This window comes from Nelusetta ayraudi, unplaced genomic scaffold, assembly GCF_046127955.1.
Source record: "Nelusetta ayraudi isolate G7.1 ecotype Tasmania unplaced genomic scaffold, CSIRO-AGI_Nayr_v1 ptg000016l, whole genome shotgun sequence".
In the NCBI taxonomy this organism is placed as follows: Eukaryota; Metazoa; Chordata; class Actinopteri; order Tetraodontiformes; family Monacanthidae; genus Nelusetta; species Nelusetta ayraudi.
Window position 1 is genome coordinate 5,792,954 of NW_027466066.1, and position 18,016 is coordinate 5,810,969.

General features: G+C 47.9%; 1 protein-coding gene across 1 annotated transcript; it reads left to right on the forward strand.

The window, feature by feature from the left end:
- The first annotated feature begins 3,529 nt into the window (after nt 1-3,529).
- cacng1b (calcium channel, voltage-dependent, gamma subunit 1b) lies at nt 3,530-12,301 on the forward strand. Its single transcript, XM_076023565.1, has 4 exons — nt 3,530-3,799; nt 10,209-10,283; nt 10,823-10,960; nt 11,518-12,301. The coding sequence occupies exons 1-4, from the start codon at nt 3,559-3,561 to the stop codon at nt 11,748-11,750; spliced, it is 687 nt and encodes a 228-aa protein (XP_075879680.1). The 5' UTR covers nt 3,530-3,558; the 3' UTR covers nt 11,751-12,301.
- Nucleotides 12,302-18,016: the final 5,715 nt, after the last annotated feature.

An 18,016-nucleotide genomic window follows, 5' to 3' on the forward strand; every position in this document is an offset into this window, starting at 1 on the left:
CCTTGTTTTGCTCTTTAGTCACAACCAAAAACACACTGAACTAATAAACCAATTCAGGATGATCAGGTGCCGGCTCTCTTGTTTTTTGTCACCGAGCCACAGAGGGCTGCTGTGAAGTCGTGTCGCTGTTAGCATGCTAATGAGTTCACAATACAGCGCAGGTGAGCGGGACTTAATTGATTTGAACTGGACGCGCCAGATGGATGGGTCCTCGGGTCCATTTGGGAAAAGGGACAGACCTTCCGTCTGTCACATTCTGATTGGGTCAGCCAGTGGGGAATGGTCGGACACGCCCTTTTGGTCCAGCAAGTAACACCTGTAAAAGCTGGCATGAGCCGACAGTCACAATAGAAAGCAGCGGGAGTCTCAGGCCTGAAGCTGAGACTGGGCAGAGTGGTTGGAAACCATAGAAAGGCAGTACAGCAGTGTACCTGCTGCTTGTAACGGTGTACCTAATAATATGGCCAGTGAGTTTGACCAACTGGAGCCAGCGTGACTTCAATTGCACTGAGTCTTGACACACACGTGCATTTCAATCCAACCTGATAGCACAATGTCTGACGCGGCCTAAAAGGAAATAAGTGCAAAGCACCCAGTCAAGATCTAACAAGCTGCCGTCAGCTTTTCGTTTCAGCGTCGTCGAGAGGCCTTTGATTGTGCTTCATTCAGACTCCAGTGACCGGCCTTCACCGAGCCCAGTGTGTCTCTTCAGCTCTGCTACATGAGGCTGAATCACTGTCATCTCTGAGCGAGCAGCGGGCCAGTGAGTCAGTCTCGGAGAGTCGGAAAAGTAATTATATCAGCATCGGCGTCGGCAATGCGCTGATGGCTGCACTCTCGGATCAAAAACAGGGTCGTCGCTTTTGGGGGGAGAGTCGGCCATTGATTAACCTCGCAGAGCCGACTGAGCGAAGGAAAATGAACTGTGCGCTGTGCTCTAAAAACAGAAACAGAGATTTAGGGAAGGTTGAAAGAGGAATCGGTGCAGTCTTTTAGGGGAAAACAGCCCATTATGACACAACCACCTCCTGCTCCTTGCAGGACGATGAGGTGTCAGAGTGAGTTGCCCTGTTGTTTCAGAGACTACTGACATCTCCCTCTTTTAATAATAAAAATGGTGACCTTAGGTCCTCTAATTTGGCGTGAGTAACGTCTGCTCGGATGGCAGTCGTGTCCCTCTGAAAGCTTTGCTGTGGATAAAATTAGTCACCGCCAGGTAATGTTGCTTTTCATCCTGTCCAAACAGGGACGTGGGCAGACACAGCTGACCTGCTTTTATGCAGGTCAGCTCTGGATGTGTAAATACAGATTCTGCAGCAGTAATTTGGCATATCACTGCTACTGGTTCAAATATTAAACTAGCTAAGCTCTCAGGAAAATAGATAGATAGATAGAAGTGTACTGCCATTGTGGACCTATAGAGGGGTAGGAACAACAGTTACGCTAGCCCGCACTTACCATCCATCACCTGGGCACTGCAAGTGGTGAAGGAGGAAACAAGTGAAATTTGTGTTTGAGTTTGAGAGGAAACTTTTTTGGTTCCTCCTTGTCAATGTTTCAATTTATTTGTGTAAATTCGAGTGATTTTTTTTTCGGTTTCCCAATAGTTATGACACAGTAAAACTCTAGATCTACTGTAGAGATTTTTCTGTCTGTATGGCCCTGTGTGAACCGGTGACTGAACCGGCGTGTGACCCCAAGAAGGCTGGGATAGCTACAAAAATGGATGAATGGATTTACGAACTCCTGGGGGGAAAAAATCCTTAGCAATGAGATCGTCCCAGCCAAGTATACCAGGTATACATCCAAACTGTGTACCTGGGCTCAATCACAGTCTGACACTGTCCAGGCTGAAGTTGGGTAACAGATGAGTCAGAGACCGACTCCCGCCTCCTTCCAGTGTTTCCCGGCTGACGTGAGGCGACGCGTCCCCCACCAGGATTCGCTTGTCCAGGCGGCTGTGACGCGTCCTCCTCCTCCCCCGCACTCACCAGGGGACGGCTAGCGGGCCTGGGGGTCACCCGGTAAGACAGGCAGCGGTGAAAAAAGAGCAGACCATTATTACAGGCTTAGCAGAACGACCCCTCCTCCACCTCCCCATCACAGCCTCCACAAGGGACCCGTCCTCCAGGGGAGGAGAGAGAGAGGTGTTTGTCTGCGGATGCCTCCAGGTGGAACCTGATAATGAACATAACTATCTCATCGCGTCTTCATCCCCCCTGGGGAGGAGGGTTTGGGGGGGGGTTCTTTGTCCGGCTGTAAGCTGGTGACAAAAGGGTTTATCTTCAACGATCAGCATCCTTTCACCCACACAACACGGCAACTCCACTCTGTGTAACCAGTGTGCAGGTTCTTAAATAAATAAATAAATAAATAAATAAATAAATAAATAAAACGCCAGTGCACGGAACAGCGGTTCGCTTTCTCCTCTGACTTTATTTAGCGTGTTAAAAAGCCTGAAAAATGGGACAGAGGCCCGTCCAAAGTGGGGCACAGCAGTTTATAAAAAGCGCGCTCATTTACTGACGTATTTCTCAGGGAAAAGGTCGATTGTGCCTTTGAGATGTGTCGGCTGCTTTTCGCGTCTTCTCGGACCTTTTTTTTTTCCGGAAGTCGAAAGTCTTTCCATGCCGTGAGGGCGGGACGGGGTCATTGAATGAGAATGTGACCCACGTGTTGGATTCCACTGTTGGAATGCTGAGGACTTTTCCATGGGGCTCCTCAGGTAACATTGTCGCCAGCGCGTTTGAGCCTAAAAGACAACAGAATCGGTGGCGACCGCAGAGAGAACCAACATCAGGGTCGCCCCAAATCTGGAGCTGCGTCAGGCGGGACCCTCGTCTACTCGATCGCTGATTGGCTAGAGAATTAGAACAGCTCGTTCAGATACACCTAATAAAGGGCCACCACCCCCTCCCGCCTCCGCCCCCGGGGTCTCCTGGCGCACTGCGCCTGAGACAGCGGCAATGAAGGTAGTGGAAGGAATAGAAACATCTGGAAAGAAGAATATTGCTACGCAGGAACATCTGCTTTTGCTGTGAAGCGGAGAATCAATATGAGTCGCTTGCTAAAAGTTTGCAAGCAGGCTGCAGTTTGAAGTGCCCGACCAGGACCTACCAGAGTCAGCTGACCCTGGCGGTAGCTCTAAATAAAAGGGTGTGCAACCGTGACCCCGACGAGCCTTAGCCGGCGAAACCAAGAGCGACTTGAAGGTGCGTTCCGCTCGGTCTTCGCGAGCTCGTCTCACCAGCAGCGACCCAGGGAGGGAGAGCTAGAGAGGAGAGAGGTAGAAACTAGGGCGCTGTTATCTGGCCCCCTTTTTTTTTTATCCTCCTTTCTTTTTTTTTTCTCTCAAACCAACCACCAGGCGCAAAGGCAGGGAAGGAGAAAAGACCAGAGCTCCGAGCCGGGGATCCGAGAGGACATCGCAGAGTTTGCGGCGAAGCCGTGCGGGAGCCGCACAAACCCGCCGACCTCGACTGACCTGCGAAAGGTCTCTCTTTCTCAAACACACGCGCCTGCGCACGCACACACACACATACACTCACAAGCGTCGAGATGTTCGAGGAGCAGGCGACCAAGGTGAAGATCACGTCGGTGGTGATCGTGGTGGGCATGTCGGCCATGCTGGCGGCGGTGGTGACCGACCACTGGGCCGTGCTCAGCCCCCGCGTGGAGAAGCTCAACGCCACCTGCGAGGCAGCGCACTTTGGCCTCTGGAGGCTCTGCAAGAAGAGCATCTTCATCGTGGAGGAGGACCCCCAGGGCAAAGGCTGCGGCCCCATCAGCTTACCGGGAGGTACGCTTGTCTGTTTTGTCGCTTGACACAATTTTAATTTCTTTTTTCGCTTTCGGGTGACTCTGAAGGTCGCAACTTCCTACCTTCAGAGTCAGTGTTGAAAAAATCTTAATGCAGAGAAGCCAGTTTTCCAAGGTAACAGAGAGCTGGAATTCAGAGCAGAAGCGTTGTTATATAGATATACATCTTTTTGAATGCAAGACCAATTTCAGAAAGACCTTTCCTACCATCTGCGCGTGGGTCTGTCCTTTCTTCTGTGTGTTTTCCTTCACAAGCGAAGAGGCACACACTAGCACATATGTTGGCATGTGAATACCAATATAAACACATGGGCGTGCACACACACGCACACACACACACACGCACACACACACACACACACACACACACACACACACACACACACACACACACACACACACACACACACACGGACATGTGTTTGGACTGAATGTGCAACAGTTGTGCGGCCAGCTTCTCCCTGAACCATCATTATTCCCCAAATGAAGGAAGTCGGCGAACAGACCGACAATTAAGCACAGCTGAAGTCAAGTGGGCATTGTTGTGCGACCCATTTTGGATAATGTAGTACAAAAAAAGACAGGAACTGAGAGACGTGTACCCTGCCTTTGCCCTATGACATCTGGGATAGGTTCTAGCAGACCCACGCAACCCTGAGTGCAGGAAGAAGCGGGTATTGAAAATGAATTGATGGAGGAACTGTGAGACCTACCAGCTTAAGCTGTTGATTTAAGCCACTTTTGGACAACAGTGTCGGTTTGTCCAGTCACATTGTTTGTCACTGTAGTTTCCTTTGAAGAAATGTCAAACTATCATCTTGCGTAGCTCTCGTGAAGTCGATGTCTCATCCAGCGAGCTGATGTCTCATCACAACCCTGGCTGGCCACCAGTGGATACTTTCCTTCATCTGAAGACAGCCACTCTGCACTGCACATGTGCAGTGGAGTTGTGCGTCTTTGAACGCTAGCTACGGCTACATCATTCGAACAAAGCAGCACCGCAGACTAAATGAAGTGATATTTGTGAGTTTCTTATAAGGTTTGTTCTACTTTGATTGGATTTGTGATGTTGGTTTATGGTGCCATTTTTTTCAAATTAAGGCTGGATTCTTTTTTGTAGGTTAAATGTCAAAGATCCCTTATTAAGCAAAATTCGCTTTTCCAATGTTCCTTTGAAATAGTAAGTTCCAGCAAATGACAGATACCTCCTCAGTTCATGCGCTAGACTGGTGACAACAACTGGGACCTTGTTTTTCTCCCTCTTCCAAAACACGTGGAAGGTTCAGTTAAGCACCACTTTTAGCAGAAGGCTAGTACTGAGGCTTCTGCTCTTTTTTTGGTAGCAACGGTGCACAGTGGCTCCACTGGAGTCCAAGATGAAAAGCAAAGATCTGCCAACGGTTATAACATGGACTCCGACTGAGACGTTGCTGTTTCTATGGTAGCAACACTGCTACTCGTTAAAGACTTTGGACCTCGTTTCGTCTCATGGTGATGGTCTTTCCCAAGCGGTGCAACATAACCCCGCTGATAAGTTCTCGGTGCCTTGTGTAGTGCAGGAACTCTGGCCTCTGGCCTGTGCTTTACATATGGATGAATCATAATTTTTTTATGTTGCCAAATTCTACTCGACAACCGAAGAGGAGCAACTAAAAGGGATAACCTTCGATCAATATCCATTGTGGGAGATCTCTCCTTCGCTCTTCAAGCATCGCAAGTCGGAAAAAGAGGTCAACAGCGTTCCATTCTGCATGGAAAAGTCTGCTGCTCCGGACCTATACAGTAACTTAAGAGCTCTGTTAGTCCTCAGTCAGCCCCTCCGGGGGCAAACAACACCGTGGTAGCCTCCGGCTGTGTCTGCGTACGTGCCTCGCAGGCTAACGGAGACATTTCTCTCCGACTCTGTCATTGACTTTAGCCTGGAGCTCTGGCGCCTCAGGATAAGAACAAGCCTTAACGAAGTGTGGCTCCTCACTCCCGCTCAGGAGTTAGAGCACACCTGGGACTCTGTGAGCGGATCGGTGGGGAGAGGGAGAGGGGATAAAGGAGTAGGGTTGGTTTGGTGGTGGGGGTCTGATTGGGGATGCCTCAGGTTAGTGGGAAGGGATGTGTTCATTTTGGGTTCGGTTTTTGAACAACAAAGTCATGAGTAAGGGGCAAAGATTTATGTTAAGACTGACGGGGGGCCACGACCGCTGCTAACCCAGGATTCCTCAGATTGCACCTGTGTTCTGGTCGGAGTAGCCGCTTCGCGACGTTGCCTACAGGATACACGGCGGGTATATTTTCGAGCGCCGCCAACACTCCCAATTTGCGCCGATCAATATATAGATTCGATAGACGCATGGAGGAAAGCACACGCATAACCTCACAAAGCATCCAATAAATTTCAATACTCAAAACCGGTGGCCTCCTCAGTAGGTCCAACTTCCTGCGATGGCCAGGAATGACCAGGAAGCACTTTACAGACCAAAGCTCCTGCTGCCACAGCGGCATTTCAACACTTGGCATACAGGTGCAAGTGAGTCACTCTCTCAAAATACACAAAGGATCTCGTGATCCGGCGCGTGGCTACGCCGCCCGGCCATTTTGCTCCCACGCTATTCTCAAAAAGTTGAGTTACACAAGTCCGTTTTGTGGCTTCAATCAGAGAGCGATAGGTGGGTGTAGCGGTGCGTCCCCGGCATTTTCTCTTTCTCTTTCCTGCCTTGCCTTTTTGTGCTGCGCTTGAGAAATTTTTTAAAGCAAAAATTAGGCACAGTTCCGTCATAGGATAGCGATATGTGGCTAGGGGAAGTAGTAGGAATTCTTGTAGCCACATTTCCTCATGATGGAAACTTCTAGAAAGACAGAAAAAGCTCGGCAGCCTCATGAGTTCCCTCCAGCTCCTTCAGATTTAATTGTGCAAACCGGTTTGCCACTCTCACCATTGTTGTTGTGACCCAGAGCATACTGTAATTTGCATCCTTCCGGGGATCCTCAAAAAAAAAAGGTCCTAGTTCTCCGTTTTATTTCTCTCAAAATATCAAACGGAACATTTCTGAATCTCTCTATGGGAATGGAGAAACGCGGCTCCCCGTTGGGTTTTACCATTGGCAGCCAAGTACACTGACCCTTACGACGTCAGGTTACAGTCGACTTTGTGAGGCGAGCGAAATAAACAAAGCCAGAGTTGACGGTACACGAACAGATTACATCCTTGATGAACGGCGAAACCCAGGCAGGCGGCGGTGATTGTGCCTTAATCACGCACATTTGCATTTAGCCAAAACAGAGGGGGAGTTGGCTGTCAAGAGGTGAGCACGCGTGCACACGCTCACTTGCACACACTCACATGCACACCTTTCCCATGCGGGAACAATTACACTGCTCTTTGCGAAGGTGCTTCACAACGGCGGCGAAAGCGGCGAAACCCAAATGAGTTTTTTTTTTTTTTTTTAATTAGCTTACCACAAAATGACGCATGACAGCTTGAGTGCAGTTTAAAAAAACAAAAGAGGAAGAAAAAAAAAAAATCATGCCAACTCCTTCATGGATGGCGTTGTGGTGCTCGGCTGGGAAATAAAGAGCGCAAATGGTGCCCCGGTGTGCTCTTACACATACATGTGCAAGGAAAGCAGTGAGAGGAATTTATAATCGGAGAGACTGGAGAGCGTTTGAGTGTTCAGGCTCCGCGGCCTTCAGCCCTTCAAACGGAAAGAAGTAGTAGTAGATAAAAAAAAATCCTCACCCTCTGAACACGCTCCCGTATGTTACTTTTGCTCCCATTTATGAGCCTGAAAAAATGAAAAATTCTACTCCAAGCAACATTTTTTTCCCTTTTGAGACTTTGAATCATTTTCTCGCACCGTCTGCCGGACACACTTTCAAACTGCAGAGCCGATGTTGCCCATGAAACATTTGTAATATTCAAGATGAGTATGAATGAGTCAGGTCTTAAATGTCAGAAAAATGAAATACACACGCACGCGAGTGTACACCACCCCAACACACACACACACACACACACACACACACACACACACTCCTGTACTGTTATGTCCCACTTATTAGAGCTCCTGGTGGAATAGCCAAGCAGCCCCACCAGCAGCGGCAGCCTTCCTGTTCACATTGACCCAGAATTAGTCGGTCATTCTGCATAGCTCGAAAAAGAACGGCCACCTCCCTGGCACACTTTCAGCAAAAACAACATCTGAAGCGCCGTCGCAGCAGAAGAGGCACCGAGTGTTGGAAAGTTTCTAGACAATCGGCGGCGGCTAGCGATGGTTAAATTTAAGGACGAGGCCGAGCGTAGATGAGATCCGTGGAAGGACGGGAGAGGAGAAGACAGCCAGGTAGAGGGGAGTCGAGGCGGGTCAGCGTATCAAGCGGGGGCGCCGCCAACCGAGGTGGCACTTTAATGGGACGAGGTGAAACTAGAATGACAGTCGACGCCTCGGCCTAATCGCTCGACGTCGCAGAACTAAAGCTCCTAATTGGCCAGGCTGCAAGGTCAATTACATGCACCCAGATGGTCACTTTCCTCAGTCTGCCTTCAAACTGCTACACATTCGGCATGTTGGGGGGAAAAAACAACCTATGGTTTCCAACTCGCTTCATATTTACAAGAAGGTTTGATCCAAATCGAACTGTTCTGCTAGCGTAACTTAATGCAGTACAGACTTCAGGTGTAGTACCATAGTTCATTCTTCTTCTTCTTCTTCTTCTTCTTCTTCTTCCCCACTGTGGACTGAGGAGAAAAAAATAGCACAAACAGACACCGCACCGTTTGTGCCTTAATAATGGTGCGCCACATTAGCTTACTGGCAGGAGGCTGAAAACACAGGGCTAACAGTTGACCTTGCTTGAAAAAAGGTGTGGAAACGTATTGCCTTGAAAAATGCACGTAATGGTAAATTAGAGCAGCTTTTTTTTTATTCTGAGTTAAGTATACTAAATATTTTTTCAGGATTTAATTTTACGATTATTTTTTCAGTGAATAAATCTTGTTTACTCTGAATAATATTTGTGTAGCTCATTTTTAAAAAAAAATTGAACACAACTTTTTTTTTTAATATAATCATTCAACACATCTATAGCACAACTTGTATTTCCTCACTTTATGCTGCGTACTTCTCTTCATAATTGAGTGTGCAGGGCTGCTCCGCCTGAGCCTGAGATCTGAAAAAAAACAAAAAAAACAAGCGTGTCGACCTTTAAAAGGCGCAGCATAAACATTCGACGCAATCAGCTCGGAAATAATTGCGCTGGACGCGGAGCGGGTCAGAAACCTCCCTCCTCCCCGCTCTCTTTCACCGACCCCCTTATTACCCGCCCTAACTCAGCCATTTGAACCTGTGGTTGTGTGTGGTACAGACATAATGGTCCTCATCAGGAGTGGCGTGAATCTTACAGCCAAGCGCTTATTAGCCCACATTAACTTTGCCCCAGAGGTGCAGGCGTCTAATGAGAGGGTCGTAATGAAAATCATATATTTACAGGGCCAAGCTGCCGTGACTCCGCCTCCCGGGCTCCCGCTGTTAGCCTGTCCATCCTATTTCACGTGCGCACACACGCGCACACACTCCTCTTGCTGTGCTTTACATGGGTAAATAGACAGAACTAGGCAAGACCTGCAGCAGCCTGTTGCTAGGTAACCTCTTTAGTGATTTCTTTTTCCACCTCGACAAACAGTCCCTCTCGTTCCTAATACACGCACGCACGCACGCATACAGTACATGCAGCGAGCGCACAAACCTCGGCAGAGAGTGCACGTGTCTTGCTTTATGGTTTCAATCTCGTTTTGGCCCTTGTCACGTTCTCCGCCAGCTCAGAGCCACAGACAGACAGAAGAAGGTGCAGACGGTGGCGTGGGCAACGGCTGCACCCAGGGATGGTTTTCTTTCCTCTCTGCATACGGCTTGCAAACAGGAGGACCAGCGACAGACATATGTCGTTAACGTGTTGATGTTGAGGTGACAGCCAGTGTTGTCAGCAGAGACCGGGGAGAAACACCCCCCTGTGCTGTGTTTTTTTTTCTTTCTTTCTCTCTTTTAAAATCCACTTTGATTAAAAGTTCTGCTCCTGCAGCGTCCACGCTAATCTCACTAGCAGCAGCCACTGTTAGCAGCTAGTTAGCAAGTAGCAGCTCTCTCTTTCTGCTCTTCTTTCAGAGTTTCCTGAGCACTTCTCCCACTTTGCCTCGTCCGCCATAAAGTGAGCCGATTGATGGTGGAACTCCTTCAAATTTTTAGCACAGACCGAAAACACGTTGCACGTTTTTTTGAGGCGATGCTAGCGCTAAATGGGGACGAATCGCTAATAAGTGTTCTCTCGTTGCAGCCAGTGCACTTGTGCTCCTGCCTGTCACTCCCTCACCTTCTCTTGTCTCTCTTGTCCTTGCCCGGCAGCGAAGAACTGCTCCTACTTTAAACACTTCACCTCGGGGGAGGAAGCCGAAGTTTTTGAAGTCAAGACCCAGAAAGGTGGGAGCCCTCGCGGGCAACTCAACTCATTCAACTCAAACTGTTCATGGGGAAGAGGAAGAGCCATGCATCTATAATTACTATACATATATGCAGAGATTACTCTTTCATTTCTTATTTATAATGTTACTAATTCATTTCTTATTTCATCTTTGATTTCCTCTGATTTCAACGTCTTTTGATTCACTCTCTTAAAATCTCTTCTATGGAGAAAGACAGCTGCTTTAAAAGTTAATTCATTCCAAGGGCAGTGCCTCTGCCTTTCTCTCCCTCCAGCAAACAGAAACAGAACCACACACTCACTGATTTGAGTTCCTGTTGCACCTCCATGGTCTGGAGCCTCTGATTCAAACAGATCAGGTTAATTCAAAGACCAATCACCTGTGTCAGAGCGTATCACTCGTCTCCTCCTGTTCCCACTCCTGTAATCACTGGCTGCCTCCCCACCTTTGCCATTCTCCTCCTCCCTTTACGCCGTCTCCTCCACTGATTGTTCTCCTCCTCCTCCTCCTCCTCCTCCCTCTCCCTCTCTACTCTAGAGTACAACATCTCAGCGGCAGCGATCGCCATCTTCAGCCTTTTCTTCATGATCCTGGGCACCCTCTGCGTCATCTTCTCCTTTGGGAAGGGTCGGGACTACCTGCTGCGGCCCGCCGGGATGTTTTTCGCCTTCGCAGGTCAGAGGTCGCGGATAATCACTCAGTGCATTCACACGCTAACATTCAGCCATTTCTGCCCGTATTCTGAAGAGACAAAATTCCGATTCAGCCGTTTTCTGCTTCAACGCTCTGTTGTTGGTTCCTATGTGAATATTTGCATCAGTGTAAAATAAAGCCACCACCCAGTCCTCTGTGGACGCAGGGACCAAATGGGAGTGGAGAAATTCCAACCAGGACATGACAGTCAGGTCAATGTCGTGTTCAGAATGACAGTGGAAAATCTCAATGCATCTCCTCTGTCCTCAGTCACACCTTCAGATGCAGTGTCTGATTGTTCCCATTGGTTACTTTTTCCCTCCTTTCTGAAACCTAATAGTTCTCCTCCTGCAACAATCTGAAGCACAGAAAAAATGTGTCAAAAAACCTCCGAGGGGTGTGAGCTCACGTTACACAGTCAAAGGAAACCGACAATCATGCAGCGCGAACGCGAAACCGCGACCGGGGTGCCGTCGGTGTGACAGCAGCGGCTTTTTTCAACCACCGTCTGTCTTCGCTTTTGTCTTTTCGGCCCGCAGGCCTTTGCATCATCATCTCGGTGGAGGTGATGCGCCAGTCCGTCAAGCGGATGATCGACAGCGACGAGACCATCTGGATCGAGTACTACTACTCCTGGTCGTTCACCTGCGCGTGCGCCTCCTTCACCCTGCTCATCCTGAGCGGGGTGGCGCTGCTCCTCATCTCCATGCCTCACATGCCCCGGAACCCCTGGGAGACCTGCATGGACGCTGAGCCCGACACCTTGGATTAGCCGCCGTTCCAAACACCTGGCGCCGTCTCAGAAGTTTTGTTTTGTTTCGGCTTTTTTTTTTAGGTTGTTTTCTTTGCAACTTTTGTCCCTTTAACTGCCTAAATGACCTGTTTACCATTGCAGCGAGCTCATTTTTAATAGAATGTGCATTTTAGCCTGGTTTTATGTGCCTATGAATGTGAAACTGCCACCACTGCAGCACTAGCAGTAACTAGCAGCTAGTTGAAGTAGCTTCCTCCTCTTCTTCTGTGTATTTCCAGAGCAGCCAGGTGACTGGTTACGGACTCAAACCACATTTTAACTACCTAGCGACCAACAAGATATTTCTAAATTAAAAAAAAATGGACATTCAAGTGGCTAAAGTTTCTGAAAATATGAAAATCTTCTTCTTGGGACTTAAATAGCAAACTACTTATTGAACACACGATAAGACATTTGGATGCCTTTATCTTTTGCCTACCAAACCTGTGTGTTTATTCATTCATGACTTCTTTGAGCTTCGGTTCTACTTTTGCGACGCCCGTCTTTTCAGCAGGAGTTTTTAGGTTGAAGTTTGTCCGATGCCTTCTCCGTGCATTTGTTTTTGTGCGAGCTACTGTTAAGGGTAAAAGCTGCAAACAAAACTTGAGCTGGGGGGATTTTAACGGCAGGTATTTGAGTTTGTAACAGTTCAACATAATGATGGCAAACTGCAACTGTTCTCCTCACTCACTTCTACAATACTAACTCAAAGTTTGCTTTGGGAAAAACAAATATAAAGGCAAGAAATGTGTACGTTATTGACGCTGATTGTTTAAAATGTATTTATTGCCTAAAACAAATCTATTTCTTATATTTGTCATATTCTGTATTCTGCATTATTTTATTTTAATTTGGCTGTTTTTGAGAGCGGATAGAAAAAAAATAGAGGGTTGAGGGAGGGAAGGCGGGGAGGATGGGGGCGAGGGGGTTTGAAGGAGGGACAGATTGCGAAACATGACAGAATGCCTGGAAAACAAGTGTAACGGCAACCAGACACAAAGCTGGTGAGCAATTGTGCATCGACGCCGTGCTTGAAGTGGAGCCGTAGATCGTTACAATAGGCTCCTGCCACCGCAGTCTTTTCTCTCTCCAAGGACTCCACACGATCAGTGCGCGCCATTGATCGTGCGCGACGAAGACGAGTCGGCTGACGGTCCCTCGTTGACATCAGTCATGTATCAGGTCAATGGTCAACACCTCGAGGCACGGCGGAAGACGGATCCGCCGCGCCCATCACAGTACTTGCGGGTATTCCTACTGCCACTTCTTCGTCCTTTAACCCAACGTATAAAACTATTTCCAGGCATTCGTTACTGATTTTATCCATTTAGATTAAAGTGCTCACATTTATAAATAACATTTTAAACGCAGAAAACACACAATTTTGTTTTATTTGCAGCAATGTGTTTTGTTATTAGCCTGTTATTATATTATTAGCATTTAGCCTGATTTGCCAAAAAGGGACGAGAAGGATGAAATAATAATTAAAAAAATAAAAATAAAATTCCAACAGTCGACTGTGATTTGACGGAGGAATTTCTTTAAGTTGGTCTTTAATTATTTTCCTAAACTAATGAAAAGGGAAAAACCTGGCTCACAGCTTTTTTACAGTCATAATTTCCATTTGGCTCTTTTCCCCCCGCTGCAGATCTTACACAGGGGTGGTATATTGTTAGCAATGTGCCTAATGTGTTATTTTCCGGTGAGTCACACTGGCCCCCGAAGTCATTCAGCCGGTGCAGGTGCAGCGAAATTAAAGTTCCGTAAATGAGGCGGCATCATGGGGAAGCACAATAAGCAATAATTACATTTAGCTGCGAGGTCCTGCAGAAGGGCAACATTATCATTTTGATACGGCGGTGGCAGAGGTGCCGCGCCGCGCCTCAGGTTTACAGGGATGGAACAACGCCTGTGATGTTTTTTTTGTTTGTTTGTTTGTTTGTTTTTCCCTCACCACCCACCCGTCCACCCCGTTTGATTAATAATTTTATGTAATCTACAATTACAGTTTAAACGAATACAAGCAAAACACTGACCTGTAATTTTATAAAGTGGCTGACTGTTTCTCTTTCGTGTGACTAAAAAATTAAAAAGAAAACCTGGAGGAGTTTCACACATACAGGTTTTTTTTGTTTGTTTGTTTTTTTTTCGAGAAGACTGACCAGTTGGATTTTCTCGGCGAATGCTACATTTAATTTGTATCTTGTGTCGGGTTTTCATAGAGCTGATTGGGATCCATGTAAATTATTATGTCTTTTCAATAATCCAAATAATAAACCACTGAAATTCATCTGTCAATGGTGGCTTCTTCTTGTCTCGTTCGATGAAGACTCCTCAGCACAAGCTGACTGTCAGACCTCTGACTTGCGACACACACTCACACACACACACACGAGGCGCAGCCGTCTGAAGACATTCGATCAATTTCCTCCAGATTTTTCTGCACCTCGGATAAGATCAGAGAGGCGCCAGAAGTAACAGGAAGCGCTCAGGCAGAAAATGTTGCCGAGCTGAGGGACAAAGCACCTCTGAATTTCTCCAGAGAGGCCGGGCGCTGCAGGTCAGTCCTCCCAGGAGAGGCTCTAATAGATGCATGAATTAAGTCCTAAATCTTTGATGAGACCTCAGAGAGACGGGAAGAAGACGGGCCAGCACTGTGGGCGCTCCAGTCACTGAAATAACGCCCTAAGATGTCTTCTCTGCTCACTAAAATTACTGAAGTTAAAGTCTGGGTCCGACTTCTGTGCAGCATTGATTAGCTTGTGGATGTGTGAATGTGGAAACGGTTAATTAGCCATGGATTCATTGGTTAATGTCAGAGGATTTCCGTCAATAATACGTACGCAACCACCAGTGACCACCGTCAAACTCAGTGAAGTCTGACATCGGAATTTCAATGATGTTTACTTCAATAAAGTCACCACAAACGTTTCAAGGCCTTTGTAAAAGCAAACTGCAGAGATCCAAAAGTCTATCAAGCACTTGAGCGCAATTTCATTTTAAGGCTTCAGAAAATATGAGTTTGAAATTGATATAAAATAGGAAATAGTTAGAAAGTCATCCTGTCTGAGGGTTTAGGTGGGTTCTAGTCGCCCACAAATAATTTAACACTTTACTGAATACTATCAGGAATTATGTAAAAAATGCATCTGGACAACGAAAAAAAAAAGAAGCAATTAATGAAATTAATGAATAGATTTTGATTATTTTTACGTCACAATATGTGCTCGTGACATTAACAACAAAAAAACAAAATTTAGAATAGCTACGTTTTATTGTATATAATTACGTCTCCACAAGAATGTGAGTGATCAACTGCCTGCTGGGTGCGAGTCCCGGAGCAAATCGCTCTAAATTCAGGAGTGGTTTGACTGATTACTCATCCCTATTGACTCATTGGCTGGCTCATGCCTGCCACTGCTAACATAAGTGCAAAGAAGAGACCAGAGAACATGTCACTCCGGGATGCATCAAGCCAACGGCTGCGTTAGCGCTGTGGGAAGAGCAACAGCTCGCTGGTTTCTCTTCTTCAGCTCGGCTCCCCCTTCACCTCCATTCCCATGAAGCTGAGCTAAGAACGGATGAATCGATCAGTGGCTCACTCGCAGAATGAACGAGTCACTCAGTCAGTGTGTTTACAAGCAGAGTTTAATCGGACTAAGCTCATAATTCGTGTTTCTCGTCTAATCGGACTTCCCTCCTTGTCCCAGTTTACATGCAGCTGAGAAAATCCAATTATTGACGGGAACATATCCACCTCCCCAACACTAGGGGGCGATGAGAGTCTTTTCAGCATGTTTAACTTCAGGTTAATCTCTTTCGTCGCACAAAAACAATTTAACTGGCTTGGCCACCGTCGGCGGATTGGTCAGAAATGAACAAACGCGACCATAGGAGTGGGTGAAGCTAGTGTACGTACTTGTTGAATGGGTTTCCGCACACTCAGGTCGGCTGACTCGGTGACTCAAACATCTGGTGAGTCGCAAATATAAACTGGAGTCAGTAAAAATAATGGAGTTCCTTACTTAGATCTTATATGGTTTCTTTTCTTACAGACATGTAAAGTTGGTAGAATAACCAACTATACATGTCTGTAAGAAAAGACACCATAAGAAGATCTCTACTGCCTGCGTAGATAGATAGATGATAGATGGATAGATGGATAGATGGGATAGATAGATAGATACCAAATTTGGAAACTACACTGAATGAACTAAACTAAAAAAAACTGCACTGAAACTGAATGGCTAATGGAACGTAATGGAAGAAAGACTAAATTAATGAGCTGCAGAGAGATGTGCTGTGATCCTCAGAGCCTCCGCGGGTTCGGCTCACCTCCGCGCCACCCTGGCGGCGAGGAGCCACTGACGTCTGCAGTCGGCGGCTCCTTTGAGTCAGTGCTGCGAGTGTAAAGCTGCCAGTCCCGTCCCTGACCTCTGACTGAGTCGCTGTCAGAGCCGTTACTACTGGGCACACGCCGCTACTGTAAAAGTCCTCTCCCATCCGGCCTCCGTCCCCAGACGAGTGTGGGAGCTGTCAGATTAAAAAAAAAAAAAAAAAAAAAAGAAGGAGAAGGAGGGAAAAAAAAAAAAGAAGCGGCACTTGGAACCAGAGGGTCGGATGTCTGCTCCGACGTCTGGCGGAGAGGAAAAAGTGGAGAGAGAGGGAAAAAAAAAAAACCCTGAGATGAGATTGACACGGGCGGCGCGGTGCGAGCCTGAACCGGAGAGGAGCACGAAACACCTCCGCAGATGGACACGAGCCGGAGGAGCGATCGAACGACGGAGGCACGATTCTCGGCAGCAGAGCAGCGGCAGCAGAGCAGCAGCAGCAGCAGAGCAGCAGCAGCAGAGCAGCGAGTGGGACAGCCAGGACTTGGGCCAAACACTCTCAGGCACGCCGCCCGGAAGCGAAAGAAAAAACAAAAAATCAAAAATCGAAGCCTTGAATCCTCCAGAATGCAGCTTTCTTTGCTGGTCAAACTGAATCAGGGAAGTTCTTTTTTTTTTTTTACATCTCACTCCCCCGGAGCTCCTCGTGCACGCTGGACGCGGCGGTTCGAGATGGCAAAAAGAGCGTGCAAAAGCTCGTTGCATGTTTCTTTTTGCACCTGTGAAGCTGCCCGTCTGTTACTGCTGATGAGTGGGACCGAAGCTGCGTCAGCGCCATCAGTTGCGTTTGGGGGGGGGGGATTGGACAAAACAAAACACAGAGACTTGGAGCCGTGTTCCTGCATGGCTGCATGGCGCTCTGAGCTGGACATGGTTTGGTGCCTGTTGCCAGGCAGCACACACACACACACACACACACACACACACACACACACAAGGCTATTTGCTGTGCTCGCTGGTTCGGCCTGCATGTGTTCGAGCTGCCGCAGGCTTCCAGTGGACTTGAGCCCAGAGACGTCGGCCTCTTCTCCCTCTTCCTCTTCACCTCCATCCATCACGTTTGCATTTTGATCATGAGGGGAACTTCTCCACTTTCTTAGGCCATGACAAAAAGTAGCCATGACATTCAAATGTTATTTTTTTTGTACAGGTTTTTGGAAAAATCAGATTTCATGTGATTCGTGACTGTTCAGACGACAAAAGAGCCGTCTGCGTTGTGGCCTGACTCAGCTTGAGACGTCTCCTCCAACTGCACCTCCTTCCCATGTTTCTTCACCTCCTCTTCCTCCCCTTATATAGCCTCCCTCCACCTTTAACACCATCACCCCCTTCCTGCTCTTTCCCGCAGGAAGGGGGAAAGACAGTGGGCCATAAGGCCGGCCACCGCCCCCCCCCCCCCCCCCACCACCACCACCACTCCCCTTTGTCAGCCCTTCCACGCTTCCCTTTCTCCTCCGCCTCTCCATCTCCCTCCATCTCTCCGCTCCGGCACTCTCTCTCTCTCTCTCTCAAGCAGCCACTCTGCTGCCTAATGACTCGGATCGGCGGTGACTGTGGAGAGGAGATAGACCTGTAATAAGGTGACGCGACCCAGGGGTGGGGGTGGGGGGGTTTGGTGGAAGCGCCGCCGACCGTTTCATCTGTTTGTGAGCGAGTGCTGGCTGCACTTTGCCCCCCCCTTCCCCACCCCCAGCCCCTCTCCCTCCTCCCCCACCAGGGAGAGATGCGGGAACCCGGGTGAAGCCTGGTGTTGAGGACTGAACCAGAGTGCGAATGGAGGAATGAAAAGCGCTCTGCTGTGTTTTAATAACTTAAAATGCCAGGTGGAATATTCAGCGTCTGCAGGGGGGGGGG